General features: G+C 46.0%; 1 protein-coding gene across 10 annotated transcripts in view; it reads left to right on the plus strand.

Moving 5' to 3' along the window:
• LOC119966444 (sickle tail protein homolog) overlaps positions 1-18,275 on the plus strand; it is a 764,531-nt gene that overhangs the window by 359,455 nt on the left and 386,801 nt on the right. Inside the window, exon 1 of one of the 10 annotated variants that reach the window (XM_038798126.1) lies at positions 8,876-8,935. The exons of 8 other annotated variants lie outside the window; for them this stretch is intronic. In XM_038798126.1, the coding sequence (XP_038654054.1) occupies positions 8,891-8,935 (45 nt within the window). In that variant the 5' untranslated portion in view covers positions 8,876-8,890. One more of the 10 variants, XM_038798130.1, reaches the window with a different exon arrangement.

Raw genomic sequence — 18,275 nt, forward strand, 5'->3', positions numbered from 1 at the left:
GTATTTTGGCGATGGGAGGCGACGTCTCGTTCATTGGCGGAGGGATTCTCTGCTCCTGTCGCTGTTAACGGATTTCCTTAAAATAGCTATGACCACCCATTGTCCGATCCCCACCATACAACTTCTGCGAAACAACGCCACCCCAACCCCAAAACAAATAAATAACAACAAATATATAAAAAATACAAAATCCCCCAAAACCTCTTCCCATAAAAACAAAGCAAGTCCACTCGGACCCCATTTAACTAGAGCTCATTTAACTTGATCACAGTCCATGCTCTGTAACAAAAGCTTCTGCCTCCTCCGAAATATCCAAATAATGGTCCTTCAACCCAAAAGTAACATGCAGTCTCGCAGGTACACCATTCCAAATCTCACTCTCCTCTTGTATAACGTTGCTTTGGCCTTATTAAAGGCCGCCTGCTTCTTAGCAAGCTCTGCATCGAAATCCTGATATATTCTAACGTGGTTCCCTTCCCATCTCGGATCATGATTCCCCATGGCCCACTTCAGGATCCTCTCCTGGAAGCTGTGGAATCTGGCTGTCACTGCTGGTGATGGCTTATTGGCCTGAGGCTTCAGCCAGAGTGGTCATAGAGTCATAGAATTTACAGTGCAGAAGGAGGCCGTTCGGCCCATTGAGTCTGCACTGACCCTTGGAAAGCGCACCCTACCCAAGCCCACACCATCACTCTATTTCCGTAACCCAGTAACCCCACCCAACCTTTTTGGACACTAAGGGCAATTTAGCATGGCCAATCCACCTAACCTGCAAATCTTTGAACTGTGAGAGTAAACTGGAGCACCCGGAGGAAACCCATGCAGACACAGGGAGAACGTGCAGACTCCGCACAGCCAGTGACCCAAGCTGGGGAACGAACCTGGGTCCCTGGAGCTGTGAAGCAACTGTGCTAACCATTATGCTACCATGCTGTCCTGGGTCGATGGGCCCTGTCCAATTATGGAGGTGCACCAGTACCTCCTCTCCTATCATCTCACCGAACATCTACAAAATGTGTGCAGTTGGATTCAGGGCCTCCACTGCAACCCCACAATCCTGAAGTTTTCTCTCCTCGACCGATTCTCCAGGTCATCCATCTTTGCCCTCAGATTTTTTTTCCCCTCCGCGACCGCTAAGATCTAAACCTCCAAATAGGCATTTGGTCATTGTGTCTCGCCGAAGCCGCCTCTTATTCCTTTCAACACCTCACCATGATTCTTTGCCGCCTCCGAGGTTCTCTCCAACTTCTCGTGGACAGGATCCAACGTACTCAATCGACTTGCGGAGAGTGTCGATCATCACTCTGCATTTCCTCTCAGGATGTTTGCCAAACTGCTTTTCGAACTCGCTGGCCAGAACCCCAGTTAGCATATCTGTTGTTACCCCAACACCCGGACCTGCCGCCACCACCTTCCCTGCTGAAGCTCAATGCAAAGCCTCTGAGTTGGTCGAAGAATTTCCACCCGCAGACTACTTAGTTGTGGTCTTTTTGGGCATACATCCACACTCTGGGCCCCTCTACATTCTTATAGGAAGAAATTATCCACCAAAAACCTCCAGGAACCTGGCAAAAAGGGCCAAAGAACAAGTACCCTAGCGGGAGCTACCTAATGCATGACCTCTTGCTACATGCCGCCACCGAAAGTTCTATGGGGCCAGGTATGACACCAGTATTGCAAATATTCTGATTCAGTCTCAGACCTTTGCCATGGAATAAGATGGAGTCAGAAGCTCGGGAATGGAATTTGTGATGGGGCCAATGGCTTCAGTTTCTCCAATATTTAGGGGGATGAAAATTCTGTCCATTCAGTATTGGATGTAGGGCCAGCAGTCAGACAATTTAGAGGCATTGAAAGGGAAGGTTGACACGGTAGGGCTGGGCGTCGCCAGTGTTTATTATCCGTGTACCTGAGGTTGTGTGTTCAGATGATGTCCTCGAGGACAGTATGTAAATGAGAGGCAGCAGTCTCAGAAGTTAAGTTCCAATTATTCTGATCGCACACTCCATGCAATCAGGAGTAAACTGAGTAGTAACATTTCTGTTCACTGGCACTCTTTTTTTAAAAAAAACATTCGCTGTTAATCGGAATTGTCTATTAACCGTAATTCTCTACTCACTGGAATTCTGGGATCAGGTCTGTTTTTTTTGATTGGACTTGTTAAACTCACTGGTGATAGTTTTTAAAAACAAATTTAGAGTATCCAATTATTTCTTTTTCCAATTTAGCGAAAATTTAGCATGGCCAATCCACCTAGACTGCACATCTTTGGATTGTCGGGGTGAGACCCACGCAAAAACAGGGAGAATGTGCAAACTCTACACAGACAGTTATCCGGGGCTGGGATCGAACCCGGGGCTGGGATCCTCAGTGCCGTGAGGCAGCAGTGCTAACCACTGCACCACCGTGCCGCCCTCACTGCTGATAGTCATCAGCAACCTGTCCTTGCTTTGATGCGGAGGTGATGGCATAGTCACTGGACTAGTAATCCAGAGGTCCAGGCTAATGCTCTGGGGACATGGGTTCAAATCCCACCATGGCAGCTGATGAAATTTAAATTCAATTAATAATTCTGGAATATAAAACTAGTCTCATTTATGGTGATCATGAAACTATCAATGATTGTTGGAAAAGCCCATCCGGTTCACTTAATGTCCTTTAGGGAAGGAAATCTGCAATCCTTAGCTGGTCAGGCTACACAGCAATTTGGTTGACTCTTAACTGTTCTCTTGGTCAAGCAAACCACTCAGTTCGAGGGCAATTAAGGTTGGGCAACAAATACTGGCCTTGCCTAAGGTGCCTACATCACATTCATTAGTTTTAAGACACTTTCCACTGCCATTTAGCACCAACTCTCCTCAGTATCCCTCACTCACTTAATTTTCTCCCGCACCTCTTGAGACACCTGTATCATCACCCTGGAGCTTTCACATTTGGATGACAGTGCGGAACTCATCTAGTATAGAACATAGAGGGCGCGATTCTCCTCTCCCCACGCTGGGTGGGAGAATCGTGGGAGGGCCGGGCGAATCACGACATGCCGTCCTGACACCCCCCGCGATTCTCCCATCCCCCCCCAAATGCGACACGCCGCTCGGAGAATTGCCGCTCGCCGTTTTTCACAGCGACCGGCGATTCTCCGGCCCGGATGGGCCGAGCGGCCTGGCGAATCCGACCGGTTCACGCCGGCGCCAACCACACCTGGTCGCTGCCGGCGTGAACATCGCGCGACCGGTAAGTGTGGGGCCTGTGGGGGGCGGTGGGAGGGTCGAGCACCACTGGCGTGCTCGTGAGGTGACTGGCCCGCGATCGGGGCCCACCGATCGGCGGGCGGGCCTGTGCCGTGGGGGCACTCTTTTTCTTCCCCCGCCGCCACGGCCTCCACCATGGCGGAGGCGGAAGAGACCCCCTCCACCGCGCATGCGCCGGTGGTGATGTCAGCGGCCGCTGATGCTCCGGCACATGCGCGGACTCACGCCGACCGACGAAGGCCTTTCGGCCAGCCGCTGGCTCCGGCTAGCCAGGGCGGAAAGGCCGTTGGCGCCGGTTGGCGGAGTGGGAGCCACTCGGGCGCGGGCCTAGCCCTTAAATGTGCGGAGAATTCCGCACCTTTGGGGAGGCCCGACGCCGGAGTGGTTGGCGCCACTCTGCTACACCGGGACCCCCCGCCCCGCCGTGTAGGGGAGAATACCGCCCTATATTCCAAGCGTGGCCGAATTGAGATTTGATACATCTGCAGCATGTCTTGCCACTTTTTATACTCAGTGCCCCGACCAATGAAGGCAAGCATGCTGTATACCTTCTTGACTACCTGCATTGCCACTTTCAGTGGCCTGTGGACCTGTACACCTAAATCCCTCTGCCTCTTAAGGGTCTGCCATTTACTGTATTAGACCTTCCAAATGCACTACATCACATTTGTCCAGTTTAAACTTCATCTGAAGTTGTGTGACGTCATATTTTCTATGCTATATTTTCTATGTGGGTGGCATGGTGGCAAAGTGGTTAGCACTGCTGCCTCACAGCTCCAGAGTCCTGGGTTCAATTCCGGCTTCAGGTGCCTGTGTGGAGTTTGCACTTTCTCCCCGTGTCTGCGTGGGTTTCTTCCGGGTGCTCCGGTTTCCTCCCACGGTCCAAAGATGTGCAGGTTAGGTTGATTGGCCATGCTAAATTGCCCCTTCGTGTCCAAAAGGTTAGGTGGGGTTACTGGGATAAGTTGGAGGTGTCGGCTTAAGTAGGGTGCTCTTTCCAAGGGCCGGCGCAGATTCAGTGGGCCAAGATGGCCTCCTCCTGCACTGTAAATTATATTATTCTATATGCTCAAAACGTAGTTAATGTGACTGTCATGTGGAGGATGTATGGTGCCAAACGTTTTAATCGCACACAAAAGGCAAAATACTGCAGATGCTGGAAATCTGAAATGCAAACAGAAATTGCTGGAAATACTCACCGTCAGGTAGCATCTGTGGAGTGTTTATTAACTTATTGCAGTCAGTGGACTTCTGCATGACATTGATAATGGCTGGTTGGAGCTGGGGCAATCATTCGTGTATGCACGGTTCTATTAAAAGAGAAAAGAAAATGCAAATAGCCTTGCAGCAGGCACCATGGCAACTGATGGTGGGGTATTCGGAGCATGATCAGTCTAGTGTAGTCATTAAAAGAACAGCAACTATAACTCCCGAAGCATTCATTATGAGTAGACAAGCAGAGAGTTTCAGTTTAAGCAGAAAGATTTTGGCAGGTTTTCACTGCAATTCCCTTTTGAACTAGCATTTAGTCCATCTGCACTCCCGCAGACAGATTGTTGCAGCCAGCCTTCGTAAATATAAGGTCTGAAAATTGAATACAAGAATTTGTAAGAAGGAATGTAGTCAAGCAACTATTCTAGGCTAAAATGGGAAACACAACATGTTCATGAATGCTGAGCAAACCTGGTAATTCAGGATTATTTTTGCACACTATTGGCCTTTATTTTAACTAATTAACTTGAAGTTTGGCATTGAACATCATTCTAAATGCTTCAACATGTTCAAATGTTGCACAAATTCCTCATTCAGCAAGGAGGAAAGGAAAATAGTCGAATTTTGTACATAGTACGTAGATGTGTTGTACCAGGAGAACCATGCTACAAAATGTCTGCCTTCCTCATTATCTTCCAGAATTTTCCTGGGACAAAGTTGTGTGTGACATATTGTCAGCAATTGTCATTATCCCCAAGGAAGTTTCTTCCTTTTCTGTCGATAAAGAATTTAGAAATAAAGTTATGGATCGTGTTTCAACAGCTGCCGTAAGCTATTCTGCAGCATTGACTTGGGAAATGGTGTTTTTGTTGACCAGTAAATAGATCTTCTTATTTTGAAGCTTCCTTTTTCTGGTAATCATCAGCAGTTAGGATAAAACCATCTTAGATTAAAAGTGACTTTAAATTGCAAATTAGGCACGGTGGTGCCGTGGTTAGTACAGTACTGCTGCCTCCCGGTGCCAAGGATCCGGGTTCGATCCTGGTCCCAGGTCAATATCCGTGTGGAGTTTATTCATTCTCCCTGTATCTGCGTGGGTCGGTCTCACCCCACAACCCAAAGATGTGCAGGGTAGATGGATTGACCATGCTAAATTACTCCTTAATTGGAAAAATGTTAAAAGGGAAAAATTAAAATTTTTCATATGAAATTGAAAATTAGGAGGGAGATTGGTGAGAATAATGTTCCCATTCAGCCTTCAATTCCAGATTTAAGAATTAATCCCTGGTAGAGTTTATTCCAAATTTAAGTTAGCTTTAATACTGTCAGAGCTTACAGAGCCTCATGAGTTAGAGAATTAATTTATGCTGCAGGGGCTATTTAACAATATGATAATGGATTTTGGAGAAAATCCTATTTTAAAGACATTTTAAGATCTGCATAACTTATCTTGCTGTAACAGAAAGCAATATAAGATAATTTAAAATTCTTTAGACATTAACTGAATTATGATTATTAAGATTTGAAAATGAAGTTTAATGTAATTTATTTTGACCGTTCCTTTAGTTGCACCCAAGTGACAGCAATCAATATTTTATTGCTGCTGGCTTCATGCCACCTTCTATTGACTAGCTTATAGTTAATCAGTCTTTATACAAGTTTGTAATACAGATGAAGAACTGTAGAATCATAGAATCCCTCCGTGTAGAAGACCATTGGGTTTGCACCAACCCTCCGGAAGAGCATCCAACCTGGGGGGGGGGGGGGGGGGGGGGGGAGAAAGAGGAAGAGGGTGTGGAGGAGAAGAGAGTGTGATTATGCAGACTTGCAGGGCGGAGTGTGTGTGAGGGCCAGGTTGCGTGTTGAGGGCCGGGTTGCATTTTTGAGGGAACGGAGGGTTTTTGATGGGGTTGGTTGCCCATGGGGAGGGAAAGTTTAGCAAGGGGCTGGTTTAGCACAGACTAAATCGCTGGCTTTGAAAGCAGACCAAGGCAGGCCAGCAGCACGGTTCAATTCCTGTACCAGCCTCCCCAAGCAGGCGCAGAATGTGGCAACTCAGGGCTTTTCACAGTAACTTCATTTGAAGCCGACTTGTGACAATAAGCAATTTTCATTTCATTTTTTCATTTCAAGTTTATGAGGGGGAAATGGGCAGGAGAAGAGCAGAATTAGTGTTGTTTGAAATCCAGTATCACAGCTTCATAATAAAAAGGTGAATCCAATTTTTCTGAGTTTCAAAAGAAGCTGATAAAAACAGCTGACTATTGCGATTGATTGTGCGAGCGCCTGCTCTTCTGGACATTGCATTAAAATCAAAATCAGTTTCTTTAGCAATATGGCAACTGGCAAACAAAAGCACAGAAAATTGAACATGAGGTTAGAGGATGAAGCTAGGCAAAAGTGAAGTCGTCATTTTAATTTAACAAGTTTGAAGTATTGAATAGTGCATAAACTTAACATTCAACCTCATCTTTTTCTGTATTAAAAAGAGTTAAAAACTGTTTGCAAAGTACAATGAGTCCAGAATATTTGACAAGTTCAACAATATTGACGATGAAAGTGAGTCGTTACAAGATTTTACCTATCGTTTTACCTGCATGCTAACAAGGGAAGAAGCAAGAAAATCTTAAAAATCTGTCCGTCTTCCATATTCTCTAGTTTAAATTCTGTTTTTCAAGATGGACCATTGCTGGTCTGATATAATGGTTGCAGTTGATCACATATTGAAAGTTCTAACCACCATCGCTCTCAAGACTGGCTTTCAGAAAGTCCCTTCAGAAAGTCTCTTCAAGACAATGAAGAAAATCCTGCAGACAGAGCCACTGATATTGCATCTATACTTCCTCAGGAAACTAAGGAAATTTGGCAGGTCCACACTGACTCTGATCAACTTTTACAGGTGCACCATAGAAAGCATCCTATCTGGCTGCATACAGCCTGATGTGGCAACTGCTCGGCCCAAGACCGCAAGACAATTCAGAGAGTCGTGAACACCGCCCAGTCCATCACTCGAACTCTCCTCCCATCTACACCTCCCACTGCCTTGGGAAAGCGGGCAGCATAATCAAAGTGCATTTCTACCCGGCTTACCTACTCTTCCAATTTCTTCCATCGGGCAGGAGATACAAAAAACTGAGAACACGCATGGACAGATTCAAAAACAGCTTCTTCCCTCCGATTAATACTACATTCCTGCATGCTCCACTCGATGCCGGTGACTATGTATTTACATTGTGTTGCCCGATTATGTATTTTCTTTTCTTCACATGTACTAAATGATCTGCTTGAGCTGCATGCAGAAAAATACTTTTCACTTAACGTCGGTACACGTGACAATAAACAAATCCTATGCTATCCAATTTGGACTCACTCGACATTGTACTCGCGTGAATTCATGGCAAGAACATCTTTAATTTTGTGAGAGGAAGTAAGGAGGTTAGCTTTTGAAGGTGCACAGAGATGAAGATGAATGGAGAGCCCCACAAACTGCAAATTTGCCTCTGGCTATAGGCATGAATTCCCTGCTTGTGTTCCTGTGTTCTTGAAATGGACAGAATGTTATGCAGATAGGTTGAGATGAAGGTAGGGTGAGAGCTACCTTGTATGTGGAGCATGAACACCAACACAGACCAATTGGGCTGAATGGCCTGTTTCTCTACTCGAAATTTGATGGAATTCTGTGATATGTATTACTGTGTGATTACTGTTAGAACTGTGTCCACCGAAGATTAAATTTCTTCAACAGGCAAGCTGGGGCAATAAATTGCTGATTGTGACAACCCTGATCCTTCCACAATGACACACACGGTGCTGAATATTAAACTGAGATTTTCACGTGTATTTCAATACCAAGTAATCACTTCCATTAAAAGATTAATTCTATCAGGAGACCTGGTTAGAAGCTTGATTGCTGATTTGCTTTTATTCAACAAAATGCCTCCATCACCTTCCAAAGCGAAAGGCTTAGTTATTTTGTCGTGATAAATTATTGCCTTCTAAAAGAAGCTAGATTTTTTTCAACTTATAAATATGTAGCATTTCGTCATGGCTTCAACCGGAATCACTTTTACAAGTTATGACAAGCTGTCTAACTCCTGTCGAAGCGAGGCACATCAACACACACACACACACACACACACACACCCCATGCATTTCCCAAATTATGAATGCAGTTTTTTATAAAACTGATACCCAAATGCAAAATTTGGTCTTTACATGCCAATGATTGCAATAATATGACATTTATTTCAGTTTGAATTGATGGCATTCTGCATATTCAAATTGACTGAGGCCATCCAGCGTGTTTCTAACAGTGTGGCTTGTCATTCCAAGTGGATAAGCAGGTCTGACAGGTAAAACATTGGCATGCATACAGGTAGAGGAGTGCTAGTAACCATGGATTCTGCTGATGTCACAGTTGAAAGGGCATGTTGGCGCAGTTCACTGAACATGTGGCTGGGAGGAACGTTTGTGTAAGTATTTGGCCTTCAGATTGCCGAAGTAACTAAGTCGCTTGATGCACAGGGAAGGTGAAACTTCTGTCCCAATTAGGATTACCCTGAAGTACGTGGAAGCGTTCTGAAGAGGTTGGAGGCGCAAGAAACATTTACATCAATCCCAGTATCACAAAGACGTTACAGGTCGAGTGAGGTTGGTTCTTGGTGTTTTAAGCATAAGTTCGTTGCCTGCCTTGAAATGCTTCGGACATTTATTTTTGGGAGTTTTTATTTGCATTCTGTTGAGTGAGTTTGTAGTCTGGCCCAATTGATAGGAGCTATACTTGAAATCGTCTCTTTTAGGATGCTTCTCAACAGTGTTTGAAGTTATGGTCACAAGACATGCTCGCAGTCAAAGTGACTCTTTTGTGTAGAAAATACAGCATTCCATAGTTAAATGAGCTGGAAATTTAAAACTACCTTCCTTTTGTCCTTATCATACGTCACTCATGAGTTCACAACAAGTAAACAACTTTACTCCAGTGAGGTATCCCCACTGGTGATTCTGGTAACATCTCATGCTCAAGTGTTAACTCTTGCTGGTTAGTGTAAAAGGTTACTTCAAGGCTGAATGGGAGGAGTCTAAGTAATTAGGGTCTAGTGGCAGATAACTGAAGTCCTGAAATCAGAAAGTCTGTTTATAGGCACCTGTGGAGTGGAAACATTTGGAGTGGAAATGTGATCAGCAGTGTGCAAACTCCCCGAGGTGAGTACGTGGATTGATGCCACATTTTCTGCCATTTTATCTTCAGTTAGATTTGCTTGAAGTGCAAAGTTGATGAACTGCAGATAGTGATAGTAATAAGTCATAAGTAACTTTTTTTCAGTGTTAAAGTTCAGAGAGGCAACTGTCTCAGGATTGTTTTGAAGTCTGGTAATGGTAAAAAGATCTAGGCTGGTGCCATCTTTTGTGATTTATATGGCTAATACAAAGGTTTCCTTGCAATTTATAGAGTTTGATCAGTGAATGACGAACAGAACAGCTGCAACTCTACTTATATTTCAAACCAGCTAAGTTTGCACTTACACAGATATACTTCATATTGAACAGTTTAACAATTCCCTCCATAGTCTGTGTTCTGTTGCCAATTCATGAACTTTCAAAGGTATTATTTTAGTACAAATGATGAATTTGGTAACTTGGAAAGAAAATGTGTTCAGTACGCACTTCTTGTAATTAGCCATTTTGCAAAATCCTTTTAACTTATAATTTTAATGGATATTATCAAAAGGCTGAGGTATAATTTGGGACTTCCCAATATCCAAGTCTGTTCATTTCACTAGAGTTTGAAATGGCATGTTTCATCTGATAACAATTAATGTTTCAGCCTCATAACATGCATGTTTTATCAGTTAATAAAACAAAGAAAATTGTGTCAAAATAAAAGGTTTAAACCCTCTGGAAGATCAATGTTCCTGTTACGCTGGTGGACTTGTTTCCTGTGGTGGAGTGATAGTTGAAATAGGTATTTTTGACATTATTTGTCAGAGGACATCCTGGAGTGTCTGCCCCGAGGTTTCATGTGTTTTTGTGATTAGATAATTGGTAAATGTCATGGGAATAAGTACATTGTTTCCTATGTGGTGAGAGGTCACTTGGTGCTCTGCAAATGTGCTGAGCTGCCTGACTTCAAGCTGAGTTCATACTTTCTGTTTGTGAGGTGTGTTTACTTTTGTACTAGAGAACAGGGAATGGGCAGATAAGATTGAAGATGAGTCGGTGTTATTACTTCGAATGTAACCACATTTTACCTTCACTATTGAATGTCGCAATGTAATGCTTAAATAGAACTGCATTAATTAAAATGCTCGCAAAGAGATTATGCTTTTGTTCTTTGAGTACAAGGCCAGATTCTTTGTTAATATTTGGTTTTCAAGTGACTGTACTAATTTTGCAGTGGTTAATTCAATAGAACTTGCTGTCCATCCGATCTGATGTCTTGAGGTACACCTTTTATTCGAGAGATGTATTTGTACTAATAAGGATCTATCTGAATGCAAAGGATGCTCTTTAACCATTTGTCAGTAGGTTAGTGAATATGGTCCGTAAACTAATAAATAACCATTGAAGGCAGAGTAATGCAATCATATATCCACATATTGGCCGACAGCACAACTAATAACGTATGGAGGATTACACACTCAGTAATTACTTTGAGGCATTCTGGTGACTTATAAGGAATTATCACAATAATGCAGAAACCAAGTTATTAGAACTGTGATCAATATTGGCATGCAGTGTTATGTGTTTTTTTTTAAAAATAATTTTTATTGAAATTTTTCGATACAAACATTTACCCCTACTACATTTTAAATTATAACACAACAAATCCCCCCTGGAAAATCCTCCCCACGCCCTCCCCCGCGCGCACCCCCCACCCCCCCCCCCCCCCCCCCCCCCCCCCCCCCCCCCCGCGCTACCAGTCTAGCAACCAAACCGTTTTTCCCTTTCTGCCGATGGCCTCGGGCAGTCATTGCCCGCGACCCCCCGCTGACGTGCTCCCTTCGTTGCTATCCCCCCCCCCCCTCCCTTCCCCCCCCCCCCCCCCCTTTCTCCCCGGGTTGCTGCTGTTTCGGCCTCCAGTTCCTATCTCTGATCCAGAAAGTCAAGGAAGGGCTGCCACCGCCGGAAGAACCCCTGTACCGACCCTCTCAGGGCGAATTTGATTCTTTCCAATTGGATGAAGCTTGCCATGTCGTTTAACCAGGTGTTAACACTTGGTGGCCTTGTGTCCCTCCACTGAATCAAGATCCTTCTCCGAGCTACCAAGGACGCAAAGGCCAATATTCCGGCCTCCCCTGCCTCCTGTACTCCTGGCTCCACCCCAACCCCAAAAATCGCTAGCCCCCACCCTGGTTTGACCCTGGTTCCCACCACTCTCGATACCGTCCCCGCCACCCCCTCCCAGAACTCTTCCAGTGCCGGGCACATCCAGAACATATGTACATGGTTCGCAGGGCTTCCCGAACACCTAACACACCTGTCCTCACCCCCGAAGAACCGACTCATCCTAGTCCCCGTCATATGGGCTCTGTGCAGCACCTTAAATTGGATGAGGCCCAACCTTGCGCACGACGACGACGAATTGACCCTCTCTAAGGCATCCGCCCATGTCCCATCTTCTATCTGCTCTCCCAGCTCCGCTTCCCACTTGTCTTTCAGCTCCTCTATCGATACCTCCTCCACCTCCTGCATTATTTTGTAGATGTCCGAGACCTTCCCTTCTCCGACCCAGACCCCTGACAGCACCCTATCGCTCACCCCTCTATCGGGAAGCAAGGGAAATCCTTCCACCTGTCGTCTGGCAAATGCCTTCACCTGCAGGTATCTAAACGTGTTCCCCGGGGGGAGCTCAAATTTCTCCTCCAGCTCTCCCAGGCTCGCAAACCTCCCCTCTATGAACATGTCCCTCAGTTGCCTGATGCCCGCCCTGTGCCAGCTCTGGAATCCCCCGCCAGTGTTCCCCGGGACAAATCTGTGGTTCCCTCTCAGTGGCGCCGCCATCAGACCCCCCACTTCCCCCCTGTGTCGCCTCCACTGCCCCCAGATTTTCAGGGTGGCCGCCACTACCGGACTCGTGGTATACCTTGTGGGGGGGAGCGGCCATGGTGCCGTTACTAGCGCCCCCAGGCTTGTATTGCCGCAGGACGCCCTCTCCATACGTTTCCAAGCTGCCCCCTCCCCCTCCATCACCCACTTGCGCACCATCGATGGCAGTGTTATGTGTTGAAGTGACTAAGATCATTTGAAATTTTTCATTGCAGATGATGTCATACCATATGTGTTCATTTTTTAAAACAAAACGTTTTGCCATCTAAGTTTTAGCTGTATCAATTTCCCTTTAAATAACGTGAAGAAAACTGATGTGCTTTGTAAATGTTATCTGAATGGACAATATATCTGCAATGCATCCTTGCTTTATTTAGTACAATCCATTGTTGGTTCCCCTGCGCCCTAGAGCTAGTTGAAGTGGCACAGGGCTGCCCCTCAACCATGGCCATGTGTGGCCCAGGAAATAAAGTGACCTGAAATTTAAGAAGAGTAATAGTCATTTCTTTCTGTTTGAAGCCATGTGATTTAGATTGTATTCCAGGAAGGTGGGAATTCCTCAATCATGTCTAATATTTGATTGAGCAAATTGATCTCAATCAAAATGTCTAATTTGGGAAAGAAAGAAGCAGGCACGCGGCACTGTGTAATCACAATGCTTTTGTGATACAAGTTTACCAAGAGCTGGTTTAGCTCAGTTGGCTGGACACCTGACTCGTGACGAAGAGCAAGGCCAGCAAGGGTTCAATTCCTGTATTGGTTGAGGTTATTCACTAAGGCTCCACCTTCTCAAACTTGGCCCTCATCTGGGACTATGGTGACTGTACTAATTACGATACATATGAACAAAACAAAATGCTTTCCTGACAATCCTTATGCCTGTTAACAAGAATTATTTGTAATTATTTAAGTTTTCCTTTTATAATACTTGTTGAAAGAATGATTGACGAGTGTAGATTTGGATTATGGGTTATTTTTTTAAAAATTATTTTTATTCTCCTTTTTCACATTTTCTCCCAAATTTAACCCCACCAACAATAAACAATAATCAGTAACGAATACAATGTCAATTACCATATCAATAGCAACAAGCCCATCCTCCCGCCAAATCTCCAAATAGCATCCTGCATGTTAACATAAACAAATAACAAAAAGGAATCAGGAATCACCCATAGTCACCATTAACACATATAGTCTGTCCCCCTCCCCCAAACCCCCACCCCTAATGATCGAGGTCATCCAATTCTCAAAAGTGCACAATGAAAAACATCCATGAAAGTTCAAATTTGTCCTTCTCAAGAGTCAAGAATTCCAGCAGGTCACCCCACCACGCAGGGCACAGGGTGGATAGGTTGATCTCCATCCCAACAGGATCTGCCTTTGGGCGATCAACGAGGCAACATCTGCCTCCAAACCTGTTTCCAACACTGGCTGGTCAAACACCCCGTATATGGCCTCCCGAGGGCCTGGGTCCAGTTTCACGTGCACCACTTTAGAAATTACCCTAAAAACCTCCTTCCAGTAATCCTGCAGCTTTGGACAGGACCAAAACATATGAATGTGGTTTGCAACTCCCCCCACAACCCTCACACACATCTTCTACTCCCTCAAAGAGCTGGCTCATCTCGCCCTTGTGAGGTGTGCTCTAAATACCACCTTCAGCTGTATCAGCCCCAACCTCGCGCACAAGGTGGAGGCGTTCACCTTCCACAGCACCTCACACCATAACCTCTCCTCCATACCCTCTCCCAGCTCTTCCTCCCACTTTGCCTTGATCCCAACCAACTGTGCCTGCTCCTCTTCTAAAATAGCCCCGTAAACCGCCGTCACTACACCATTCTCCAGTCCCCCTGTCGTCAGCACCTCCTCCAGCAATGTGGAGGTCGGCTCTACCGGGAAGCTCTGTGTCTCCTTTCTGGCAAAGTCTCTAACCTGCATGTATCTAAATATTTCTCCCACTCCAGCCCGTACTTGGATTCCGAATTATTCATGCTGGTGGTGGTATTGACATTATTAGTGAACAAATGCTGTGGGATTTCTGGATGTAAAAGACTATCTACGCATTTTTGGAAATATTTTTTTCGTACCCAATTAATTTTTTCCAATTAAGGGGCTGGTTTAGCACAGTGGGCTAAACAGATGGCTTGTAATGCAGAACAAGGCCAGCAGCGCAGGTTCAATTTCCGTACCGGAATGTGGCGACTCGGGGCTTTTCACAGTAACTTCATTGAAGCCTACTAGTGACAATAAGCGATTATTATTATATCAATATTATTCAGCATGGCCAATCCATTTACTGGCACATCTTTGGGTTGTGGGGGCGAAACTCACGCAAACACGAGGAGAATGTGCAAACTCCCCACGGGCAGTGACCCAGAACCGGGATCGAACCTGGGACCTCGCCCCGTGAGGCAGCTGTGCTAACCACTGCGCCACCATGCTGCGCCGCTATTGGAAATATTGAGGTGGAGTTTCCATTCATTTATATCATTAAAATCTGAGCAATCCAAGTAGAGCAGGTGAACCACTGCAAAAGGACGGGGAATTTTAAATGTGAGTTTCACCCAAAACCACTTTGTCTTTGTGCACTCCATGATATTCTCTATTGGGTCAAGATTTAATTTCCCTGAATCAGGTCCATCCACAGACCTAGCCTTCCCCAAAACACAAAATTAGAAGATTCTGCCAGATATATAATACTTAGAATGATTACAGCACAGAAGGAGGGTGTTTGGCCTGTCCTATCCATGCTGGAACCTAGTTCCACTTGCCTGCTTTTCTCAGTAGCTCGGCAAATCTTTTCTCTTTCGAAAATTATCAAAAGCCTTTGAAAGCCATGGTTACATCTGCCTGAATCAGTTGGTTTGGCAAGTCTGTTCAACTTGTTCAACTTCATTTTCTTTGGGGTGAAGTATTAGTACGCACAACTTTTGTACACCAATGAAACTATTAAGTATTTCAGTGTAGTTTCTTTCCAAGTAATTTTAAATCGGATTAATGAGAGGTGAAGGATTGGCCACCTTTATTAGGAATGCTATTTTTGCTGATAAGCCCATTTATTCTGTATTCATAAAACTGGACTGGATTGCCACTCTCAAATAATTTTAAACAGAAAAAGATATGACTAGATTATTACACACGTTACACTGCCCAATTGCAATGGTTTATAGAAGATTTTACATTTGTGATTATTCAAATGCATTTTAGCAGAAACTATCGGCGGCACAGTGGTTAGCACTGTTGCTCACAGCGCCAGGGACCCGGGTTTAATTCCCGGCTTGGGCCACTGTCTGTGCGGAGTCTGCACGTTCTCTCCATGTCTGTGTGGGTTTCTTCCGGGTGATCTGGTTTCCTCCCACAAGTCCCGAAAGACGTGCTTGTTGGGTGAATTGGACATTCTGAATTCTCCACCAGTGTACCCGAACAGGCGCCGGAATATGGCGACTAGGGGATTTTCACAGTAACTTCATTGCAGAGTTAATGTAAGCCTTGTTATAATAATAAAGATTATCATTATTATGATGAAAGGTGTGATTTACCAGCTGTGCCCTGCTGGAATCAGGATGGGACATGGCTAATAGATCCCAGCAGAGGCCTCTCCCGAAGGTTTTTGCATCTCGCGAGATCTAACCAGATCATGCAAGAAGTCGTCATCTGGATCCTGTCCACAATGGGCGGGATCCAGACTCTCATAACAAAAGAGTAAGGGGATGGGTGAAAGAACCCGACATGGAATGGGTGAGGATGGAGGACAGATCCTGCACAGGCACATCCCTCCGGGCCGTCGCTATGGCAGCGCTCTCGTCCACACCATCAAAACACTCAGCAAGCCCAGTGGTGGTAGCCACCCTCCCAACCTGGAACTAGATGAGGCAGCACTTCGCCTTGACCGAAATGTCCACCATAGCCCTCATCTGCGGCAACCCAAGTTGGCGCCAGCCATGCTTGACGCCACCTTTAAGAGGTGGAGACAGGATGGTAGGGAGGTGGGGGGGAACAGTGACTGTCAGGGACTTTTGCACAGAGCACAAGCTAGCGACCATAGAGGAACTGACAGAGATACTGCAGCTACCTAACAGGAACAAACTCTGACACCTACAGGTGCAGCATGGTAGCACAAGTCGATAGTGCTGTGGCTTCACAGCGCCAGGGTCCCAGGTTCGATTCCCAGCTGGGTCACTGTCTGTGCGGAGTCTGCATGTTCTCCCCATGTATGCGTGGGTTTCCTCCGGGTGCTCCGGTTTCCTCCCACAGTCCAAAAACGTGCAGGTTAGGTGGATTGGCCAAGCTAAATTGCCCTTGGTGTCCAAAAAGGTTAGGAGGGGCTATTGGGTTACGGGGAAGGGGTGGAAGTGAGGGTTTAAGTGGGTTGGTGCAGACTCGGTGGGCCGAGTGGCCTCCTGCACTGCATGTTCTATGTTAAGAACTTACTCCACAAGGAGATGACAGCATACCCATGGACCCAAAGACACAATGCTGGAGGAAGCTGGGAGGGGGGAACGCGGGAACCTGTAAGGGTGACTATTAGAAACTGTATCAGGCTCATCCTTGAACAAGAGGAGGTCCTGTTTACCCTATGCAGTGCCTAACTCGATACTCCCCAATTGATCTCCCTTCCCAACTCCGCTTCCCATTTCTCCTTGATCTTCACCACGCGTTCGCCTTCCTGCGCCCCCAACCACTTGCATATATCCCCAATTCTTCCCTCCCCTTCCACATTCGGAAGCAGAACTTGCTCCAGCAGGGTGTATCCCGGCAACCTAAGGAACTCCCTCCAGACCTTTTGCAAAAGCCCCTAAACTGGAGATACCTGAACTCACTCCCCCTCGGCAGCTCTACCCTCTCCCCCTAGCTCCTCCAGTCTTGTGAACCCATCCTCCAAATACAGATTCCTCACCTTGACAGCCCCACTTCCCTCCATCTCCTGTATCCACTATCTCCTCTGGTTCAAACCCATGATTACACCCACATATTCTGGGTATAACTCAGACTTGTCGAGTTCTGGACAGCCTTTTTCGAGGCAATGACTGATTGAACCATCAATTCACCAGACACATGTTTCCGATATGAATCTAGGCTTTAGTCGACTTACTTCAGAGCCAGCCTGTTACCCGTTGATGAGCTCTTAGTGAACTCAGGCTGACTCTGGACAAGGGTATTTATACAGCTGCACTAGGGGGAGGAGTCGTGGGCGGAGCCAAGGGTGGAGCCCAGTACAAGTTCCTGCGTACTCCCAGAGCTACTCCCCCTAGTGGTATGATAGCGCTACTGCACTTACAAAGACAGTGTGAATTATCATATATACATATATATATTACATTCACCACAATGACCAAGGTTATGGGGTGAGGGTGGAGCCAAGAGTGGCAGTCTTCGGAGTATCGACCCAGCCAGAACTATTCATGGGGAAGGGGGCCAATGCCCTTGCCTTTGCTTCCCTAATTGCTCGTGGCAGAATCCTGCTCGGCTGGTGATCAGCAGCGCCACCCACAACTGCAGACTGCCTGTCGGTAGTTCACCACGTGGAGAAGATCAAATTTGATATCTGAGGGTCAGAGGAGGGTTTCCCGAAAACGTGGAGGCCATTCACCAACTTGTTCCAGGACCTGTTCGAAGCCAACAGCCAATAGAGCGAGGGGAGGGGGGCACATGGAAACCAGCGAGACAGCAGGCAACAGATAGGGAGAGGGGGGAGGCCAGGGAGAGAGGAGGGGGATGCTGGCGAACTGCCAAAATGGGTAATAGGGAACCGAGAGCAATATTACA

This window comes from Scyliorhinus canicula, chromosome 5 (genome assembly GCF_902713615.1).
Source record: "Scyliorhinus canicula chromosome 5, sScyCan1.1, whole genome shotgun sequence".
Taxonomy (NCBI): Eukaryota; Metazoa; Chordata; class Chondrichthyes; order Carcharhiniformes; family Scyliorhinidae; genus Scyliorhinus; species Scyliorhinus canicula.